Source organism: Pomacea canaliculata, linkage group LG1 (genome assembly GCF_003073045.1).
Source record: "Pomacea canaliculata isolate SZHN2017 linkage group LG1, ASM307304v1, whole genome shotgun sequence".
NCBI classification, from domain to species: Eukaryota; Metazoa; Mollusca; class Gastropoda; order Architaenioglossa; family Ampullariidae; genus Pomacea; species Pomacea canaliculata.
The window spans coordinates 15,413,954-15,436,110 of record NC_037590.1 but is presented as its reverse complement, the minus strand read 5'-3'; the positions used below and the strand labels follow the sequence as shown (position 1 = coordinate 15,436,110).

General features: G+C 43.5%; 1 protein-coding gene across 1 annotated transcript in view; it reads left to right on the top strand.

The window, feature by feature from the left end:
• The window catches only part of LOC112561120 (epidermal growth factor receptor-like), a 96,748-nt gene extending 76,203 nt beyond the window's left edge, over window positions 1-20,545 (top strand). The window contains 26 exon segments of the mRNA XM_025233412.1: window positions 2,555-2,638; window positions 3,077-3,198; window positions 3,549-3,690; window positions 3,885-3,989; window positions 4,534-4,642; window positions 7,907-8,068; window positions 8,282-8,481; window positions 8,998-9,206; window positions 9,487-9,629; window positions 9,921-10,101; window positions 10,368-10,622; window positions 10,941-11,071; window positions 11,512-11,573; window positions 11,576-11,676; window positions 11,968-12,081; window positions 12,322-12,606; window positions 12,810-12,873; window positions 13,294-13,385; window positions 13,581-13,656; window positions 13,845-13,991; window positions 14,411-14,508; window positions 15,816-15,917; window positions 17,627-17,802; window positions 18,690-18,900; window positions 19,182-19,346; window positions 20,408-20,545. Coding sequence (XP_025089197.1) covers window positions 2,555-2,638; window positions 3,077-3,198; window positions 3,549-3,690; window positions 3,885-3,989; window positions 4,534-4,642; window positions 7,907-8,068; window positions 8,282-8,481; window positions 8,998-9,206; window positions 9,487-9,629; window positions 9,921-10,101; window positions 10,368-10,622; window positions 10,941-11,071; window positions 11,512-11,573; window positions 11,576-11,676; window positions 11,968-12,081; window positions 12,322-12,606; window positions 12,810-12,873; window positions 13,294-13,385; window positions 13,581-13,656; window positions 13,845-13,991; window positions 14,411-14,508; window positions 15,816-15,917; window positions 17,627-17,802; window positions 18,690-18,717 — 3,188 coding nt within the window. The 3' untranslated portion in view covers window positions 18,718-18,900; window positions 19,182-19,346; window positions 20,408-20,545.
• Window positions 20,546-22,157: the final 1,612 nt, after the last annotated feature.

Here is a 22,157-nt window from a genome sequence, read left to right as displayed (position 1 = left end):
CTGACACCAGGAAGAAGCTGGGAAGCGAATGCTGCAGTGTGTGGTCAGGAGGAATGGTTACAACAGATACCTTCCCACCCTCACCAAATGATTGTTGGCCCAGAGCCGACCTCCCTGGGAGAAGAAAGAGAGGTTGAGGGTTTCGAGGTCTCGACTTTGTGTGAGTGGCTTTCGTCTGCTAGGGTCGGGGTGGCACTGTGGGTGCGGAGGGGGAGTTTCAGGAGCAGGAGGTGTGCACATGCCCACACCCTTACGACTGCATCTTCATCAGACGAGGTCGAGGTTGCAGTGATGAGTCGGGAGTCGACTGGCCCTCGACGTAAAGGTTGCTACGACATCATATGGAAATATTTTTCTCCAAAATGTTTCTGCCTCTCCACACAGCAACAAGATGGGGAAGTGGAGGGGAAGGAAGGGGAGTGACCATTGGGAGTTCTTAAAAATTTGGCAAATACTCATTAAGGAACTGACACAAGTCTTTCAAATCGAGTGGAGCGTGAAAGACTTCTGCCTTTTTTTTTGGTCTGGAAATTTTTCATTCAGTCCTGAACGTTAAATTTGTATCATCAATTTCTCTCCTCCCTACCCATTTCAGCTTAGATATAAACCCTTTTTACTATGCACGAGACAGAGAGACTATGTGTACACCCTTCACGTGACTTTCTCAGCCAACTGTAGGTGCTGTATGTCAGGAATCCTGACAGCTCGGCCTTAGGTGCCGACTGTCTGTGGAAGCATCTGAATGGCCGTGCTGCTGCTCTGGATACAGAGTGGAAAATTCATGCGATTCCATTATCAGAATTGGCAGCGTTCTTGTGAAGGGGTGGCCTCCCCACGGCGGCAAATGTCACAACCTGCCACACCGGCACCCTGTCTGGAGCGCAGGAACACAGCGTTCCGACAGATTGGTTACCGTGGCACCCGCCGTGCCCACCTCCTCCTGCTTTGATTGGCGCGAGAGGGGCTTTGAAAGTGGCAGGTGGCCAGCTTCACTGTAACTTTTGTTATCACCTTCACCCTCTCTCACTGATTTAATGTACGTGTGTGTGCACGCGCGCGCATGTGTGTGGGGGTGTGTGTGTTTTCTCTTATCCTGAACGTAAAATTGTTATAGTATTTGAAAAAAAAATATTTGTGTGTAATAACTTCGTCAATGGATGCAGTATAAAATATAGAATCCAAGACTCCTAAAGACTCTCTTCCCACCACACACATTAAATCATTTACCGATCCGCACTATCTCTCCCAACATTCACTAGCCCATGATGCAGTCGCTGAATCTGGAATTAGGAAAAGAGGAGGCTGTTTATTTTTCGTGGGTGAGTGGGTCGATGATAGCGACGTGATTGATGTTTCTTTGGTTAAACGCTTCTACAGAGCGGTGACTGCATGCACTCGGAGCACCAACTTACTATTGTTGGGCGATCCTCCACAACCTTGTGTTTTCGAGGCTAGCAATGTCTCTGCTTTCCTCATTCCCCGAGCTTTGCGCGTCTGAGAAAGCGATACACCGTCGGGGCGATGCAGACTAGACGGCGAGGTGCAAGCATTTTGTTTAGTCGGAATGTAATTCGGTGAAGACCTTTTGCATGCAGCAAGGGAGATGGGATGGGGATGGGGAGGAGAACCACCGAATTTTGCAGCAACTGAAACAAAACGAAAAACTGTAACAACCCGTGTTAGAGCATGGCGGGATGGTGGTGTTGATTGCAGAAATCGAAAGCGAACGCTCGCCGAAACGGTTCTGGGTAGGTTCTTAGGGGTTTTTACCGCTACCTCGACACCTAGGTTCTGTCAATCGTGTGCTCACCGGGGACTATGTCTACAGACTTGTTTCCCTGTGTCTGTGTGCGATGTTGTTGTTTGCTGTTAACAGAAGTTAATGAATGTTCCTATAGAGTATAGATGAAAAGTCATGCGCCGAGCGTAGCCTAGGAAACGAGGATCCTACTGTTCGCGTGTTTCCTCTTCCTTCCCCCTGCAACCCACCTCTGCCCGGGTATCTTTTGTGAAAACAAACATCTAATGTTGGACTGGCACACTTTTGGCGTTTCGGTGACTGAAAAAAGCAGAGTTCACATCTTTTATCATTTCCCTCGCATCTTTTTTGTTTCGTCCAAGTAGATTAATCTAACTTTGTCGGAGACTGGGTTTTCTCCGTGTTTTGCGAAATCTGTGGTTTTTACCTGCTGGTAGTCGTTACCTTCGACATTTTAAATGTGGCGACAAAGGTCTTGTATTCTAAGGAGTAGCGTTTTCTCTCTCTTACTTTGTTCACCATGTTTTTCTATCAGTTACTGTTTTTACTCTCACTTTCTACCTCCACTCGATCTTTCTTCTCCTCTCCCTTTGCTTCGATGTGTGTGTCTGCGCGCGCGCCTGTATGCTCAGAAGTAGTGCGTAGATGTGCACGATAAAATGTCTACTATAAAGTTAACAAAAGTGATGTAACGAACTTTTAGGGTTTTGTTGTTTGTTTGTTTGTTTTAATCACCTTACCTTCTATCGCACAATTATTGTTCTGCCTGACCAACGTAAGACTTTCTCATCGCAGGGTTGGAGTGTCATGCATCCTGCTACTCCAATATCACAGAAAAGCGCCACTGCTGGGGCGCTGGCGAGGGGATGTGCCAAAAGCGTGAGTAGCTATCACTGTCGACCTTAATAAATTTTAAAAGAGAAGGGATTGTATTATTAAAAACCATAAGTTAATCATGAATCACTATCAGTAGTCGAAAATTGTATAAACAAATCGTAATAATCATTTTTTAATATATCATGGAACCAGGGCGTAACCATCAAACATTAAGATACAGCCAGTGTTTCTCACAAATGTATGATTATCTAGAAAAACTCACAGACTTAGCTTACCCTCGTAAACTACAAACAGCAACAAGTCGCAAGTATTGTTCACATCAAGACACTGCCACAGAGGCGAGTAATGCAAGGGACATAATCGCAGGATTTGACGTCCTAGCTTCCATCATGGGTGGTGTCCCTTGTATAGTTGTCGGAAGCTACTAAAGAAATAAAATCGAAAAAGTTCTTGCTGACGCCGCTTGTGTCGATGTTTCAGTGAGCCAGGGGGATGCGTGTCACCCTTCCTGCGAGCGTCGCTGCTTCGGCAAACTCCCCAACCAGTGCTGCTATCAGGAGTGTGCGGGTGGATGTAACGGACCAAAGAAGACGGACTGTTTTGTAAGAGCGCAAGATTTGTCTGTCTTTTTAAAGTTTTTTTTTCCTACAGAGCTTGTTATTTGTCCAGTGTTATTATGTTTGGCGCAGTCAGTGATGGCAACGATACTGACAATGATTTGGTGATGAAATATCCTTAGTAATCCACCTTTGATTTCTGTTCGAACATTTATTAAGATTTTGCTGTTTATTAACAGTACTGGTACGAGGTATTCTATCGTGTTACAGGGTTAGCATGCTTCGTTCTCCTAATATATATAATAAATATAATAAAAACGAATATACATAACTGTTACTCCTGTCATTTTTCGTGCTGACCTTTACCTGGATTTTAACCCTCTTCTTGTCCACAGGCTTGTCGCAGTTTTATCGACGATGGGAAGTGTGTGCCGTACTGCCCGCCAACCATTATCTATGACTTTCGACAGATGATCAACATAATAAATCCCGATGCCAAGTTTGCATATGGCGGCATCTGCGTTAAAGAATGTCCAGGTAAATAGTAATTAAAAAAACAAACTCCTGTACAGGTAAAAGAGTAAGGTGGCCGTAGATAAGGTTTTCTGCAACATAGGGTTGACACACTTTCAACCTATATCTGCGAGGATATCTCTGGGTGGCTGGTAGGTTGAGATGTGAGATGACAGGATATCTCGGGTGGATAACAGAAGCTGTTGCTATGCTTTCAGGTTTTCTGCTGCAAGACTCTGGATCGTGTGTGAGAGCATGTCCAGCGGGGAAGCACGCTAAAGACGGGAAGACCTGCGAGCCCTGCGAGGGTCCTTGCCCACGAAGTAACGATTTTCTCTTGTCCTTCATTGTGATCGCGAGCGTTCACAGTCAGTGTGGTCTCGCACACAAGCGTTCACAGCGAACGTTCGCTTTCGTTGTAGGGTGGCGTTACCATGGGAGCGCATGTCTGCGAGAGTGTGCGCGAGTGTCTGTACGTTTCATTTATGAAATGAGTTTGGGCTTGTGTTCAGAAATCAGTCTGTTTATTGTAGATGAATGTATAGTGAAGATGTCTAACGTTCTCCCTTGTGAACTCCTCGTCACTCCACCTTATGCTGAAAATTTTTTTTATATCTTTAATCAAATATAATTATTACCTTTTGACTAGCTTTATTTCTCCATCATTTCATGGTGTGATCCCTGACTTGTATAAAGTGAGTACAGGAAGGAATTTCTACTAATTGTATAACATGCAATAAACACTTAGGTTTTCATCGCACAGGTGTATTATTGTCCATTTGTACATATCCAGCCTTTCTGTTTAGTCAGAAAAGGAACAGGAAAATTGCTTTTGACCAACATCACGATGTAATTTCTTTCTGCCAGAATGCAATGGCACAGGCATGGAATATTTGTCTGCGGCGAATCTGGATAAATTTAGAAACTGTACCTCAATAGATGGCAGTTTAAAAATTGTAATGGCCTCATTGAGTGGGTAAGTATTTTTTTCTCTTTTCTAGCATGCAAAGGCACAGAGGGGGCGGAGTTCTTGAATGCTGAAAATTTGAAAAATTTTACTGACTGCACTACGATAGACGGCAGCCTAAGAATTCTAAAACATTCGTTTCTTGAGTGAGTATAAGCAAAGTGTGGCTTCTGTTAAGCGAGTCCAACGCTTTGTAAATAATGCTGTAAAAACTTACTCCTATGTACATTGAGCATCATTGCTCTTTACTTTTCCTAGAAATTTTGCCGCGATACCCTTTATTTATTTTTTTTTTTTCGAAAAATCTTGAAGGGTTCAGACACAAAAACTTTGGTTACCAGAATTTTTTTTTTTCTTAGAATGTATCAAATTTTCGTAAATTCTGTAATCATGAAAAAGTGAACAGCGGAGTGCTTCAAACCAACTGGTCATTTCCTTTTTATAAAAAAACAAAAATTCCTTTGGTGTTGAGGATTGATTGAGGACAAAGTTGTAGTTGTTACAGAGCTGTAGATGACCACTCCATACCGTACTCACCACCCAGTCACATGGTGACGTCACGGGATGGTGACCGTTCACTCGGCCGTCCTGCACCTAATGGTGAATCGAGACTATGGACAACGCTTTGCTCACACAAGAATGACCTGCCGCCTGTTGACCTCCCCCGCCCTCTCCCCCGCCCCCTCCCCGCATTTATACGTGTCATCGTGGTCACGCTTTCTGCCTCTGGTGTTGCCTGTAGTGGTCTGTGCTGCGAGTCACGCGTGGCGGCTGTCCCTCCGTCGTCATCGTCGCAAGTGCAAGAAGGTCGTTAATTAACAATAGTGCATGTACCCGTACTCTAGGATGTCTCTTTACCCCCTCTCCCACCCGGCCAGTAGTCATAGGTTTTGCATATTTGATGATGCCAGGTGGTTGCCCCCTGATGTGTCTACGACTGCTGGGTAGACAGTCTGCGCGATGTAGCATGAGCTCCAGGTGTTAACAATCGCTAGTGAACGTAGACAGAACTAGTAATCAAGCTGGACTGCACTCATTAGCTAGTTGGTGTTGCATGCTGTAGCATTCATGTAGTAGTTGTCGACTTGATGTGGATGACACTAATTCGTTCGGCGCCAGATCGAAGCGGAGAAACACTGCCTGGCTCTCGGCGGTGGACTGGACACTTTGTTTTCCTTTTTTTTTTGGTAGACTTCGGTTAATTGTAATTTTCTTAACGATGTACTTCCGGTTCGTGTAAATTGAGGCTTTGTTCTTACTGGTGGATTTCAAAATACAGTTGTGGACATGCTCGGACACAATCAAATGCTATGATGGGCAAGCAGGTGTTTCTTGGTGTCTCGGTCAATTTAAGAACACCCAGCTGACTAGTTTTGCAGGAAGTGGCCAAGCGTGAAAGTGACTGTACGTCTACAGCATGACAGGATGTATTCATTATCAGCATGTCAGCTAGTATAGGATGGATACTGTGTACGCATGCGTCTCGGACGACACGTGCACGCCGTTGTGTCTCTCGCTCAGTGGCTCGTTGTCGTGACAAACAATTGTTTACACACGTGTTGGTGACCACGGAAGATCAGTGTCTTGTGTTTTTCGTGCATGTAGAACAGTCTGCCTCACATGCAAATGAGCTGGGCTAGTATCTCCTGACATTGGAAATAACTCCAGGGCGTCAGCGCTGTGTTTATCTATATTGTATGTGTGTATATATATGTGTGTATGGTTCACAGTTCGTGAGATTTGTGCGATTCGTGACAATAATCCGAGTATCCTGTTGGTGGTATCCCTCCCCTCACGTGTAGCTGTGCTTGTGTTCAATGGCGAGAGTCCCTCGCTGACGTCGCACACACGCGCGTGGCGTAATCTCAGGTCCCCGGATGTTGCACACTCCGCACGCCTGTCATTGTTTGGTCTCAGTGTCTGTGATGTGCGTGCGCATTCCACCCAGGGACAGACCTGTCTCTTGTCATTTCCCTCATCACTAATGCCGAAGCACTTTGATGTACAGTGACAGCCTGTTGTCTCGTCCTGTGAGGTAGATGAGAGTTGTCTCACTGCATGGAGTGTTGGCGGTTGTGACTGTCGTTGGTCTTGTGTAACGATGATTATTGATGATGATCTTGTTCTTTGTGTGAATACGAAGGATACCAGGAACACTCTTGGGTTCTTAAATCTTGAAGATTCATTTTCTTCGTTGCTCGTATTTTATTTACACAGTCAAGTCTGGTTTGTTAGTATTTAGCTAAATTAATGTTTCTCTGTCAATTCTGACTTTTTTTTTTTTTACTTTAATTGTGTTCTGTCAATCAGTTACTAATTATTCACTTGGCCACAACAAACATAGTGTTATCTAATGCCCAGAATCACTGTGGCTGCTGCATGGGTTCGGAGGTGCTAGGTCTTGGGTTGTATTATGTTGACAACGCCTTTGATGGTTCATTAAGTCTCTTCTGAAAGTACACACGTGTTTTGGTTACTACAAGGGTTTACAAGTTTATTTACGGACACATTCTGTTAGAATATCAAAGGCTTTTGCCGTTTTTCATTGTTGGCTATATCATCTACACGAGGGAGCCTCTTCAGGTTACCACACTAAACTCATAGTATTTCTTATTCGTTTGAATTTTAAAGTTCAGAAGTACGATTAACATTTAATTTCAAAGTATCTAGTGTACATCCTGAATTATGTAACTTGAATGGTCTTGCATTATCCGCATGCCGTCGTTGCCATGTTAGTCGAGCAGAAAAATGTGTTTTGCATGAATTATAGTAGGTATTGGTATGTCAGTATTGTACAGTGGTATGCAGTATTTATATAGTTAGGAATAACAAACTAATAATAATTTAAAGCATACAGATGGCTGCTACAGCAGCTTGATTACCATACATTTGTGTTAATTGCACAGAAGGCAAAAAGGATTATGATTATTTGTTAATTGCAAATTAAGTGGCATTGAACACGATCTGAATGAAAATAAAATAGTTTCAATGTTTTAAAGGCAGAAAAATGTTTTTGTACGATGTCTACAACTTGAAGTGAATGTAGCATTTTTTAAAAAAGCTGTTTAATGCTATAGATCGAAGTTTGTTAATAGCAAATTATTAAAGGGAAGAATATTATGGCAACTCAAAAGTTTTGCTCGTAATGACTAGCAATGTCGGAATTTCGAGTACCAATAATGAATAATCACAAATGATAATGTTGATAATGAGCATACGAATGATGGTGGTACTGATGACGATGATGATAATGAATATGATGATGATGTGCAGAGATCCACACTACAACATCCCCCCTCTGCACCCATCGAATCTGTCCGTGTTGAACAGTGTGAGGGAGATCACCGGCTTCCTCCTCATCCAGTCAGACGACAAGGACTTCGTCGACTTGTCTTTTCTTTCCAACCTGGAAGTCATTCATGGTCGTCAGCTAGAGTGAGTTTATCTCATCATTGACCTGCTTGTCAATCAGTTTGGGTAGCTCACACCAGTGAGCTTGGTCTCTGTGTTAGTAACGATTCATTGTGATGCTCGTGTCCTATGTCACCCCTACTTCCTCTCCCTTCCTAGTGTCAAATCACTTCCAGGTGAAAAAAGTTTCCTGCCAAAGCATCCAACCAAGTATCACTTAATGTTTTAACTTTGCAGTAACGGACATTCACTCAACATCCTGGCCACGCCCATTCGTTCACTAGAACTCACATCATTGAAGTCCGTCCGCAACGGAAACGTCGTCTTCGTCGGCAACTCCAACCTCTGTTACATTTACACCATCAACTGGACGAGGATCTTGTACACGAAGGAGCAAAAGATCCTACTTCACACCAACCGAGCTCCTGCAAATTGCTGTGAGTGTACAGTTTGTGTAATTTTTATTATTATTATTGTCTTGTTAGTCATCGTTGTATTTTAGTTATTTCTTTTCTATAATATGTATATTTTTGCTTGTATTGTAATTTTTTTATGAAATTTGTGTAGAGAATTTTGTTTGTATGTGTCTTGTATCTTTTTATATTATTGCTATTTTTGTGTATACTTGTGTATTCTTGTGTTTGTCTGATTTTTTTTATTTGTGATTTTTTTTCTTTCTTATATAATTTATTTGTTTGTGTTGCTGTGTTTGTGTCCTCTTTTTTTTTTTGGGGGGGGGGGATTTCTTGAATTGTTGATGTCCACCTTCTGCTTCTGTTTTTTTTTCGTATGCAGTTTTGCCTTGTTTCTTGATTTTGTTGCTTGCTTTGCTGAATGTGAAAAAGAGGCAGGCGAACTGAGAACGAGTTTTGGAAGGAAGATGGGTGGAGAGTGAGGGAGGGGAGCGTGTAGAAGTGATGCTCGGGGTAACAGTTAAGTCGTTGGTCGTGCAGCACACGACGGCGAGGTGTGCCACCCGCAGTGCAGCGCTGATGGATGCTGGGGCAAGGGGCCCAACAAGTGTCTCACCTGCAGGCAGTACGTGGACGACGAGGAGCGGGTGTGTCTCAGCTCCTGCTCCGAGAGACCCTTGCTGTACTACGCGGGCAACGGCAAGTGCAAGCGATGCCACTCAGAGTGCGCCAACTCCTGCACTGGGCCGGTGAGATTCCCTATCCACTGAAACTTGTTTTTGTGGGGTTTTTGGTGCTTTCTTTCTTTTGCTCTTTCCTTCATTTTTGTCTTTCTTTCTATTTCTTTGCATCAGTAACTTAACCCTAACCATCATCCCCATCATACCGAAAGAGATGTTCCGGGTACCAAACTGGACCATCACTGCGAGGAGGGAATGTTTTTGAGAACTGAACTGACCCGGATGATAATTCTAGCCTGTGATGACGTAACTGGTGTGACGTCACGCTGTCCACTTTGTTGTCTCGCAGGAAAACCACGAGTGCGATGACTGCGCCCACGTCGCCATACTCAGCCTCGAGGACGGCAAGAAGCGATGTCTAGACGCGTGCCCTGGTGCTATGTACCCGGATGAGAACCACGTGTGCCAGCCTTGCCACTCCACGTGCACAGGGTGAGACAAGTGTGTCAGGGAGTAGTGGGCGTGGCCTGTTTCAGTGCAATTAAACATAGAGCACTGAAACATGGCTGATGAAAGGACTGAACACCCGGTCGGTAATGAGTGGTTGAAAGGGATCTCAGAAATGGATGTGGAGTGGGGTTCTATCATAGCAGGGTGAAGGCACATAGCATATAGATGTAGCATGTACCCTATACAGTTACTGTGTTGTTCGTGCATCACGGCAATGTCGGGGTCATAATGTAGTGGATGTCTGTGACCTTGTTCTTGTACCTTTGCCCTCAGGTGCACCGGGCCGTCTGACATCGTCAAGGAGGGCGGTTGCAACACGTGTGAGGTTGGCATCAGGAAGGATCCCTTCGAGACTGCCATCACCTGTTTGCCTCAGGACACTGACTCCTGCGAGCCTGGCTATCACCTGTCCACCGTCTCCTCCACCAATCCTGGTCCCATGGCCGGGCGAAGGGTAAGGCCAGCTAGACGATGGTTACCCGGTCTGAATTAAATTCCACCTGTGCGTATGTTAGAGTGCTTTCATGCATGAGGAGGATGAAAGACGATTTAAATTGTTTCTTTGGAAGACTATATATTTACAAAATATTTAAAAGCAGCAATCTAAAATCCTTTTGTCCCTATTGTCTCCCCTTGACTATTTTCCCGCAAGGTCTTTGCTGGACCACCTTGTTTCTGTTAGAGTCTTATCATGTTTCCTTGTAATTGTTCCAACCCCAGGTCTGCGAGCCGTGCCATCACTTCTGCCTGACGTGTGACGGCCCCAGCGTGCGGTACTGCACCTCCTGTCGCTACTTCGCGGATCTGGACGGACTGTGCATCGACTTCTGCCCACAGTATGCGTACGGAGACAACATCACCAAGAAGTGCATCCAGTGTCATGCCGAGTGTCGTGGCGTTTGTTTCGGTTCCTCCAGCCTGGAGTGCAACTCCTGCACCAACTTCAAGATTTACCTGGACGAAGAGAAGCAGCAGGTGGGCGTCAATGTGCTTTTAAGTACAGTTTAAGTACATCACAAACAGTGTACTTTTTTTTAATCCTGTTTATTACAAAGACCATGGACTATACAGTACAGCTTAATTAACAGGTTTATTTGTTTGGTCTGTTCATTTGTCTCTTCGTTAAGTTTTATTTTGTCCAGATTTTTTCTTTTCTTCCGCTCTTTATCCACTACCCTTATTTTTAAATGGTCTCATCTCTCTGTTCCTTCCTCCCTTTCTATTGTCTATCTTCCCTCCACAACTCTCAAAGATTGCCTGTTTAGATGAACGACAGCACTTTTTTTTTTGTAGTTTAACTGCACGCCCGGGTGTCCGGCCAGTCTGCCGTATCAAGTGCGGGACAGCAACACCGATGAGAACCGCAACGTGTGTGCCGACGAATCCCACCCCGAAGTGCAGCTGATGCTGCAGAAGGACAGAGAGTGAGTTTCCCTCATTGTCTTGTCGCCGACTGATTTCCTTTCACTCTTCGTGGCTCATGCTACAAAGACACAGAGAGCCGACCGTTGTCTTATTCACTACTTTGACGATTGTTGAAATATAAAATACCATTTCATGGAAAAATGGTTGTGCAAACTTCTTACAGGTCAAAGGGAGAGAAGCCCAGATACATTGGTGATGAAACGAACACAGCAATTGTAGAAGATCCAAGGCATTGTAGTGATGTCCTTCTGGAATTGTTTTCCTTTGTTTATCATTCGCGTGACGTCGCCTTGAAATGTTTGTTTTATTAATTCAAACACAACCCTAGATGATGCTCGTCACCCTAGTGTAGTTTGTGTGTGTGTGGTATAAATTTGAAAAAAAGTTTTTGTGACATGGATTGTCTTTAATTTTGAATCGGGTTTTTGTGTGTGTCCAGAGAAGAGAAGAAGAAGATCATCATTGTGACCGTTTCCACCATTTGCGGCATTCTGTTCCTGGCTGGACTCTGACTCTGTTCGGGTACTACTGCCAGAAGCGAGCCAAAGCCAAGGAGAAGACCGCAGAACTCACAGCCAGGATGACCGGCTACGATGACATCGAGGTAACCCACCCTTAATGTTTCATACTTCACTTCCTTGCGCCATTCTCGTGGACGGGTATAGGGGTGGTCTTACATCTCAGTTCTCATGTATACCACACATCCATTTTCTCCTTCACTGTTGTTCGATTCTGAATCCCATCATACATCTATGTATTAGAATATGTAAATTTGATAATATATATGTTTCATCCGTATTAGCAGAGCCACTGAAGTATAAATGTTGTTGTGGAATGCGTTTATTCGAAACACTATCATAAATTCTTTTGCTGTATTTTTTTTTCTTCCCCTCAGCCCATCACCCCAACAAACGCACAACCTGACCTGGCAAAACTGCGGCTAATCAAAGAATCCGAACTCCGAAAGGGAGGAATCATCGGCTCAGGAGCCTTTGGCACCGTGTACAAGGTAAAGAGATGTAGAGACTCTCCCCATTGGTAGCTGGCACTGGAAAACAATGATACCTTTAATATACAGTTCTATTATGATTCAAGGAATGGAAATTTCTTAACCAAGCAATAAATAAACAAGCATTAAATAAATAAATTACAAATAAGAACAACATAGAAGAATCCTCTGGTAACTTCACAAACAAGCAAAAAGGAGATATAAATAAAGAAAATAACATTTCTCACTCAAATTTGGCAGGGTTTCTGGATCCCTGAAGGCGAGAATGTGAAGATCCCAGTGGCCATCAAGGTTCTGCAGGACGGGACGTCCCCCAATCAGAACAAAGAGTTGCTGGAGGAGGCCCGTGTAATGGCCTCGGTGGAGCACGTGTGCTGCATCCGCATCCTGGCTGTGTGCATGTCCGCCCAGATGATGCTCATCACGCAGCTCATGCCCCTCGGCTGCCTCCTAGACTACGTCCGCAAGAACAAGGACCACGTGGGCTCCAAGGTCCTCCTCAACTGGCTGACACAGATCGCAAAGGTTGGTGATGTTGGGGATGTTGCACGCGCATCCGATGGGCGAGGGAGGATATTCACAATCTCCACTCTCTTTATCAAACCACACTTCTCTCTCTCTCCTTTCTATCAGCAGCATAGACACCTGTTCTGTCAGCAAAATCTTCTCGCAGATATACTCCAAACAAAGAGTAGTTTTAAAGTTGCCTTTCCTTCCCCTGTGTGCAGGGCATGGCCTACCTGGAAGAGAGGGGCATCGTGCATCGTGATCTCGCAGCTAGAAATGTTCTGGGTAAGAATACTTTAAGGGCAGATAACATTTTTTACCTGTTATTTGAATGTTAACCTGTGTTTATAATTTTGTATAGGGTATTTTTTGTTTCGGCGTTTTTTTGTTTGTTTGGGTTTTTTTGTTTTGTGCTTTGTTTTTTTGTTTTGTGTGCTCATTTGTCAACAAAACATGGTTTTCGACTATACACACTCCAGTGAACCGTAAAGCGAGGGAAGAATTTTACACACACGCACACACCTCTGTCCACTTTTTCCCATTAGTCAATGTGCATTATTAACTCTTTGAAAAAAAGTGTAAGTTGTTGATTGAGGTGGTATAGTTCGAACTGTGGCTTGTTTATCGATGGGAATGTTTAAAATAATAGTCCTAGACCCAACAGGTATCAGTTATGCTAATTGATGCAACCATGTGGCCGTGCAGTGCAAACACCTACACAGGTGAAGATAACGGACTTCGGGCTGGCCAAGCTTCTGGACTACAATGAGGAGGAATACAGGGCGGCAGGAGGCAAGGTAAGTACGGACTCTCAAACCAGTCAAAAGTCTCATTCTGTTTCCCTGGACATCAGTGCTTTTCCGTGTTTTGGGTGCGAAGACATGCTTTAAATACTTTTTAAAATATTTTCTTTGATCTCTGTACGTCTGTTTCCTCCCTTGACCCCTCAGGTGAGTGTAGTCAGTCCTCAAACTTGTTGATGCTTGTTTCAGATGCCCATCAAATGGCTGGCTTTGGAATGCATTCAACACCGAATATTCACACACAAAAGTGACGTTTGGAGCTTCGGTGAGTAAACCTCTGTATTGCCTGTTGACACTTTTCTCTATTGATGTATAAATTAGTATTGAATGTTTGCCATTTGTTATTTATTTTTGTCATACTTTTATAGGTATAATTGCTACTGAGAGCTAACTGGCTGTTCCCCATCACCACCACCAACAACAAAACTAACCCTAGTTTTTATGTGTTTGCAGGCGTGACGGCCTGGGAGTTGTTTACTTACGGCCAAAAGCCTTACGACAACATCCGGGCTCGTGACGTGCCGGGCCTCCTAGAGAAGGGCGAGCGCCTGCCACAGCCTTCCATCTGCACCATCGACGTCTACATGATCATGATTAAATGTAAGTCTGTGTCAGGGTCTGACTAAAGATGAACTGTGCTTACAGACTTTCTTGTGCGAGGGGGACAGGAGGAATGGAGGGCAAGCGAGGAGGATTGTGGGAGGTGAGAGATGTTCTACGAGTGACGTGACACACCTTGTATTCTAGGAGCTGTGATGTCACTACCTCGTGTCCAGGAAATTGTCAGGAAGGTTGTTGGCTGTATCTAATGTATCGAAAAACAGAGAGAAGTTGCTGGGGTGAGAGAGAAGTAGGAAGGGGCTGTTGCAGTTGCGCATGCGTAAGACCTTGGTTGGCGGATGTGTTTAAAACTCTACATCGTTTATGAACATCTAGTTAAGCTATTCAGACAGACTTGCACAGCTTACACTAAGCAACACGTGTGTGTGCGTGTGTGTGTTCGCGTGCATTGAAAGCAGGTTGGATGCTGGACGCCGAAAGTAGACCGTCCTTCAAAGAACTGGCGGAGGAATTTGCCAAAATGGCACGTGACCCCGGCAGATACCTGGTGGTGCAGGTGAGTCTGGCTAAAAAATCACATACCTGCTTAGGCAAGCTTATTTTCGTATCTAATATCATGTCATTAACAGCTCTGTTTATTTTCAGGCTGATCTATTTTCAGTTTGTCAGGGACTGCGCTTCCTTGCATTTTGTGAGCGTTGCATCCGGCCGAGGTTTTTTTTTTTTTTTTGAGGGTTAGGGAGGAGGAAGAGGAATAAAAGGTTGGATAGTTGTGGGTTTATGGCTTCTGGAAAAAATATTTAAGAATTAAGTGACTTTTTTCTAGATTTTTGCTTCCGATAATTATGGTTACTGCTGCCGAATAATCTCTTTAGTCTTTTGAAAGGAAGTTTTGTTTCTTTGCGCTGACAGTCTTTGGACATTGAGACAGGTGTGTGAAGATAAGGGAAACCAGAGGAGTAGGAAGGTTTATAAAGCCGGGTTAATTGGGAAGAAAAAAACAAAAACGAGTGCATGGTTACGGAAATGCCAATCTTCGTTTACTGAAATTAAAATGCAATTAGTGGAGTGAATGAGGATTGCAGAGGGTGGGACTAAAACTGTTTTAACGGAACTAAGAAGTTTTTTCACTGTCGGATTGGTCGTTTAACTGGTCACATTTATATGTTAGTGAGAAAAAAGTCAGGAGCGCAGTCCCTGATGTGTCTAGGCCACTGCTTTGTATGGAATGCATTATTTATGTTACTGAGCACAGAATGTGGTGGAGAGCTAGTGTAACCATCACGGTGTTAAAGGTGTTCTCCTTTTTGCATACAGATTTTTAGTTTGTTTATTTTCGGTTTTTATTTATTTGCTTTCTGTTTTGCTTGTTTCTTTGCACTGCACACTGGGAACAAGTTCCTTCCCTTACTGTCTACTTATCAATTTCTACAATAAAAATGAAGTACCCAGTAGGTTAAAGTTTGATAAGAGATGCCTCTTGTTTGTATAAGGATAAGAAACTATGGCAAAGGTCGTCATTATCTAAGCCACTACCCCCATCATCATCCTCATCCTCATCATCTTCATCATCATACACCATACTGGTAAGGGAACGTGTAGGTATTAAGAAATTGTTGGTTTTCCAACAACTATAATGTTATCGGAATATTTTATCAGGAAAAAAATTAACATTTTGAACACAGAAATGTTAGCACCTGTAAGTCTTCGTACGTAGTGAGTAAGACATGATGTTAGAACTGTTAAGCCAATAAGGAAGTGGTGTCTGCATTATACTGTTGTGAGCCACGTGACCATGACGTCACCACATCAGGTGTGAGTGTGTTGCGCAAATTCGACACGTGAACCTCTCTGTGCACGCAGGGCGATGTTTTGAAGAAAATCCCAGAAGAAAGTTTTCGAGGCTCACATCTTGACCTTACCCCCATTGATGGCGTGGAACCCCCTCTTGGTGCAGTGGGAGAGGTAGCTGCTGTTTGCATGCTTCCCCCCAATCATCTTCCCCCCAACCCTCTTACACTTCATCTTCTGACCTGTGCCTCCTTTTGTTTCGTTAATCGTTCCTTGGTGTATCATACCCCTACACCTGTGAGTTATATTTTTTTCAGTTGCTGCAATGATTGTTATTGTGACCTAACCTCTCCATTAACTGTGCATGATTAACTTCATAACTGCACAGCCTGCGGAGTGTGAACGGAAATGACCTGTCCAGCGAAAATGTACTCCGTTCGTTGCGATGCTCCGCTGCATCTTTTCAAAACAATTCAGTTATTGGATCTTCTTGTTGAACTCGAACAAAACGGAAGTGCATGTCCTTGCGCATGCGCAGTCCGTTGTTGCGACGGTAGTGGACACGACTGCTGTTGGTGACCCGGCGAATGTCACTGGAACCTTCTTGTGATTGCATGATTCTAAACAACTGTTGTAGTTTGCTGAGACAAGGTTTTTTGTTCTTTCTTGACATGCATGATGAAACTGTTAACCTGTCTTGTGCCCAGCATGCTGGTTGATGGCAGCATGGAGTGAGTGTACGTGTCCTCTGTTAATGTGACACAAAATCTTGAAAAGTAAAAACTGATCCACGCAGTATTAGCAAGTAATGCTATCTTGACAGAACTTTCAGTTTATCGCAGCATCCTCCAATATAGAGGAAAAAGCCTTATTCACAAGATTTCTAAGTTTTCATTGTGATCTTTCGCGTCTTACCGACACTTATTATTACATCTATAATGTACCTTCCGAGTGCAGCCTAAAGTCAGAACTATTCATGCATGAATGTATTGCATTTATGTTTCATTTACCTTGAGGGAATACAGTTGTCGCCAATACTGGTGTTCTTAACATGTGCATGTTGCCTTCAGTGTGTCGCCGTGGTTGTAGCTGTAGTTGCTGGCACGGCGTAAAACACAACCAACCAACCTTCAGTGTGTGTTGTCAGTGCAGCATGACAGTCACTAATTAACATAGATATGGAGAAAATTCTTCATCTCCAGATTGTTTTTTTTTTCAGTCTTATTTCAAATTGTTCATCTTCAAGTTCTTTGCTATTTTCTGTACTATATCATTGCTTTCTCTCTTCTTTTTCTTTTTTTTTTTTTTTACTATCTCTTTAATCTCTCAGAAATTTCTCTTTTATTTCTTCTCTCACTCACTCCTTCTTATGTACTCTCTCTCTCTAACGCTTCACTAGACTACAATGTCTTTCATAATAGATCAAAATTTTTCGTTCTATATTTCTCGGGGGGGGGGGGGTTTGTTCTTTTTTAGTGGGGGGGGGAGACAGGGGTTATCCATGTATTTTAGGTGTTAATTTTTACACGAATATAAGCATTAATTAAATTACAGTACCATAGTTCTGAATGAATCGGTTTCAATCCAGAAATACACCAGAAGAAAAAGCTTATAAATATTTTCTATCTTGCACTGTTACTGGAAGGTTTAATGTAAAACTGTTATATCTGTTATATCACTGTGTGTTAGTCAACGAGGTGGAGATGATCCGAATGGACGAGAGAGAACTCCTAGTCTTAGGTCAGACACTTCCTTTCATCATTGCCTCCCCTATCTAGCAAAAAGCTTCCTCTGTTGTGTTACCGCTGCTGATGCCCTTTTCTCTTTTTCAAACGCCATGTTTACGGTCCGTGGTGTTGTTGTTGTTTTTTCCGCCACTCAAGGGAGACAAGCTGATGCGGCTGCCCAGCCACACGTTCGACAAGAGTGACCTGATGAGGAGCGTCAGCATGACGGCCGACGGTCCGGAGGAGATCATAGAGGCGGAGGATTACTTGCAGCCGCAAGAACCGCAGCACTCCCCCACCAGATCATCTTCGAGAACAACAACTCGCCTTCAGTACGTAACTTTTCCTTAGATGGACAGGTGTTGTGACCTCTCACCTCTGATCCTGTTCTAACCCCGCGCTGGGTTGTGTCTACTGCGAGCTTCACCGGCTGCTGCTTCACCCAGTCCAGCATCTAGTTTTAATATCAGACACGTGTATGTCTGTTATAGAGGGTCCCCCCATAATATTGTTATTGTAAGATACATTGTTATTGTTTGTTGATGTTGTATGATGTTCCACATCCTGACTTCCCATCTGTCGTGATGAGGACAGCTTGCGGGGGTCAGGGGGTGCTCATCTCTGTTTTACCTAAGCTTCAATTTACCCAAATTTAGTTGCATATTTAAGTTCTCTTGTTTAGTTTGAGCATTGTTTTTTTTTGTTTTGTTTTGTTTTTGTTTTTTGTTTTTGTAATAATTATTGTTGTGTTCTTTGTCTTGCTTATCTTCTTTTCCTCGTAGTGTTGTTTTTATCGTCACTTTTGATCACTTTTCATTTGGACTTCCTTACCAAAAAAAAAAAAAAAAGTTGTATTCCTAAGGAAAATATTTACTTGATCATGTAATGATCATAATTATTTGATAGTGTAATGACCACGTTTACTATATTTAATCTTGTAATGACCATGTTTACTATATTTGATAGTATTCATATATGCGAATATTATTTACTTTGATCATGTAGTGACCATGTCTTTGTTGTGCGTGTGTTTAGTTATTTTTATTGATTTTTTAATTAAAATTTTTTTTTTTCCTAGTCACATCTTTACATTTTTCTTTTCATCTCTTACATCACCAGTAATTAAAATTCCTCGTGCAAAAAAAGTTGCCGTCAGCATGGACATACAGGAGACTCGCGAGCGCTCATCTTATCTTTATGATTTTATTCTTTCTCCAAGGCTCCATTGCTGCCACAGGGGGCAGTGAACTACCCTCTCAAGGCTGAGAAAGGAGAAGTGAGTGGCCTGCCGTGGCGAGAAAAGAACTACGCGCATCTGAACGCCGCGGTGGAGGCCCGCAAGCAGAGACAACAGTCGCCAAAACGAGGCCGCGAGGACAGCTTCAACTCGCGCTACAGCTCCGACCCCATCAAGTTCTTCAGGGAAAGAGGTGATAATGAAACTTCCGGTCTAATTATTTAAAAGTAAACCTTTTTTTTTTTTAGCGACCTTTAACGAACGGGCTGTGTATAAAAATATAATAATCCTATTCTTGACATAATTTTATTAAAAATTGCTATAAAAAATTTTTGCAGGAAGCATGGCAAAGTAAATAAAATATCAGAACCTGAATTGAATACTTATCTCGTTTCCCTGTAAATTCCATTCATGGCAACCTGCCATAAAGTATCTGGACTTCTTCAGTGACTTTGTCTGGACCTTTCGTTGCAGAAGAGATTGAAGGCCCGTCCTCCTATCCCTTGGTTACCAACCAGAACGGCTCCCCCACCCGCAAGTCGTCGCCGACGAAAGTGCTGCAACTGGCGGTGGACGAGGACAACTACCTGGCTCCTCATTCGACCAACCCGGTCATGTACACTGACCTCAGTGACAAGGGTGAGACGCCAATAGGTCAGCATTTCTTATTCCAGCTACTTCGCGCTTCACGCATTCCTGCATGATGACCACCTGCCCTCACCTGCTCGTGCCTCCCCAGGCTGCTGACACTGGGGGAGGGGAAGGGAAGGGAGGAAAAAAGCAAGTGCATGGGGAGCACAGCGAGGAACACTGATCTCTACATAGCGGCACATGTAACACTCGCACATCATCAGGCTGTCTTCTCTAAAGCAAGCTTTCTGCTTGTGTGTATGCGAGTTCGTACATGAGTAACACTGGGAGGTGTAGCCTGCACTCTCTGTGTATCTGTGCGTGCGTGCGTGCGATCTTGCACTAAACAAGTGAGAGCAAGAGTCTTCCATAACGAATGTGTGCAAACAGTTCCTATATGCAAAGCATGTGCACTGCAGTATGTGAATAGTATTCATTCAGCGAGTACAGGCTTTTGGTGTAGCGTTTATAAAGCTTTATTTTTATTTTTATTTTATTTATTTTATTTTTTTTGCCAGAAGTGCTGATTCTACCGAATTTTTAACGGATTTTGTTGTTTAACAAACATGCATGCGATCCTGTTCATTTATCTTTAATGATATACTTCTGTTTATTTACTTTGATTTATCAGTGATTTGAAACATGGTTATAGAGGGGAACATTGCAGGTTTTATGTAGACGGGTTTGTATAAAGACCGAATGTTGTAGAATGACATAAAGGTGTTACACATCAGCAGATTTTTTTCAAGATATCACCGCAGGATTTATGAATTATTTGATTACAATATTGGTAGTTATACATACCTTCTGTATGAAGTAGGTATTTCAGCCCAATTTCCTTTTTTATTTTTTATTTTTATTTTATTTTATTTATTATATCTTAATTTTTTTTATATATTTGCAAATACGAGTCTTGTTTCGATTTCTTTCCTTTTTGTTGCCTTTCTTTTTTTATCAATTTATCTCTTTTATTCTTCCTCTTATTTCCTTCAATTTTGCTTTTTTTCTTGCCCTTTCTTTCCTTCACTCTTTGTCCTTTCATTCATTCACTGACTTGTTCGTTGTGCCAGGCTACTACCAGAACGAGAAGGTGTTTGAGGAGTATCGTGATGCAGAGGACGAATACGAAACCGACCACATGCTCAAGAGCTCCCCACTCCACACGATTCCTGCGGTGGCCAACCCCGAGTACTTCGACCACGATGACGACGACGTGTGGGAGACGAAGCCCACGTCCAACGGGCGCCTGCCTAGCAACGCCCCCGCCTTCTTTAAACCCGCGCCGGAGAGCGCCAAGTGCATCTACTACAACGATCTTCCGCAGGACCTCATCACCATCGAGAATGTTGGTGGCAGCGGCGGTGGTGGTGTTGGGGTAGACGGTGGCAGCAGAGGTTTCCCGGCGGGGAGAGTGACAGTCAGGGAACAGCGGCCTTCGGAATCCCGGGTGTAGCCGATGTGGGTGGGTTTGTTTGTCTCACGCCCAGCTAAAGGGACGTCATCGATGTCGAGAGTGAACGACAACCCGACAGCAAACTTAATGGTGGGGGAGGTGGAAGGGTGGAACTTTGGGAAAGGGGGCGCCTTCGGGTGTAGGATGTGTTTGAAGAATTTTCTCTAAGTCGAGGACGATGTGCACCCTGGCTTTCCCGTTTAAGCTGCATCAAAGAGATGCGACATCCCTACCCGCCCATCCACCCACTCGCGCATCATTTCTTCTGTACTTTGGGTTGTCAGGTGGGTTGTGAACCAAAGGTGTGACACAGGAGAAGGCGAGTCAAGTGTGGTGCCGACAAACTAAAGACACGCCAGGTGTTGTGGCTGCCTTCGCGACTGGATGCTCCTCCTCTTCGAGTGCCGCTGTCTGTAGCTTTGTAGTCTTCACACCGTGCCACTCACCCAGAGGTAGCAGACTGAGGTCACACGGGGCACCACGTGACTGTTGTTCAGTTGTGCTGGAGAGACACAGACACCGGAACCCCGCCAGCAGTAGACTTCCATGCACCCCTCCACAAACACTTGTCTTCGGAGGACTTTGGCATCGGTGGAAGCTTCTGGAACTGTAGTGACCTGGCGAGAGGGACAGGCTGTAGTCCCCTGTCACCACCAAAACAGTGCTTTGCAAATCAAAACAGGCTCAATTTTTTTGCAGCATTTATCGGACAACAACAACAACACAAATACAGGGCAAAAGATTTCGTGCAGAACATGAACCTTCAGATGTTTAACTCCAATTCTGTGAATGCTGACTTGTGATCCAGAGGGATATTCGTTGTCATTTTCAACTAAGTATTGTTGTGCTTTTTTTGTTTGGTTTTGTTTTATTGTTGGGGTTTTTTGTTGGTTTTTTTTTTTTTTTGGGGGGTGTTTATTTTTTATGGGTTTTTGTCCTTACATGTCGCTGACTGTTCTATATGTATTGTGGTTGCTAGCACTCACAATAATGTACCTGCCTGGCAAGATCATTCTGTGAAAGATGTCTGAGCGTGCGCAGACAGCTGAATGTGGACAAAATAAATTCTGGAACAGCTTTTAAGGAGTGTGACCAGGCTGTATCTTGCCATAAACACTTCAGGGGCTCGTGTAGGGAGATGGAATACGCAAAGAGATGTGAGAACTTTGAAAAATATTGGCACAGCCGTTACTTCCGTTTGTTTCCTGATATAATTTATTGAAATTGTAGGCATGTATTTTTTTAAGAGAGAAGGAGAAAGGCACTAAACAAATGCAGTCGTTTGGTTTGGTTCTAAGACACTGACTTCTGGTATTTAATCGAAACAGGTGAAGATCACTGAACTACTTAATGATAATCACATCTGG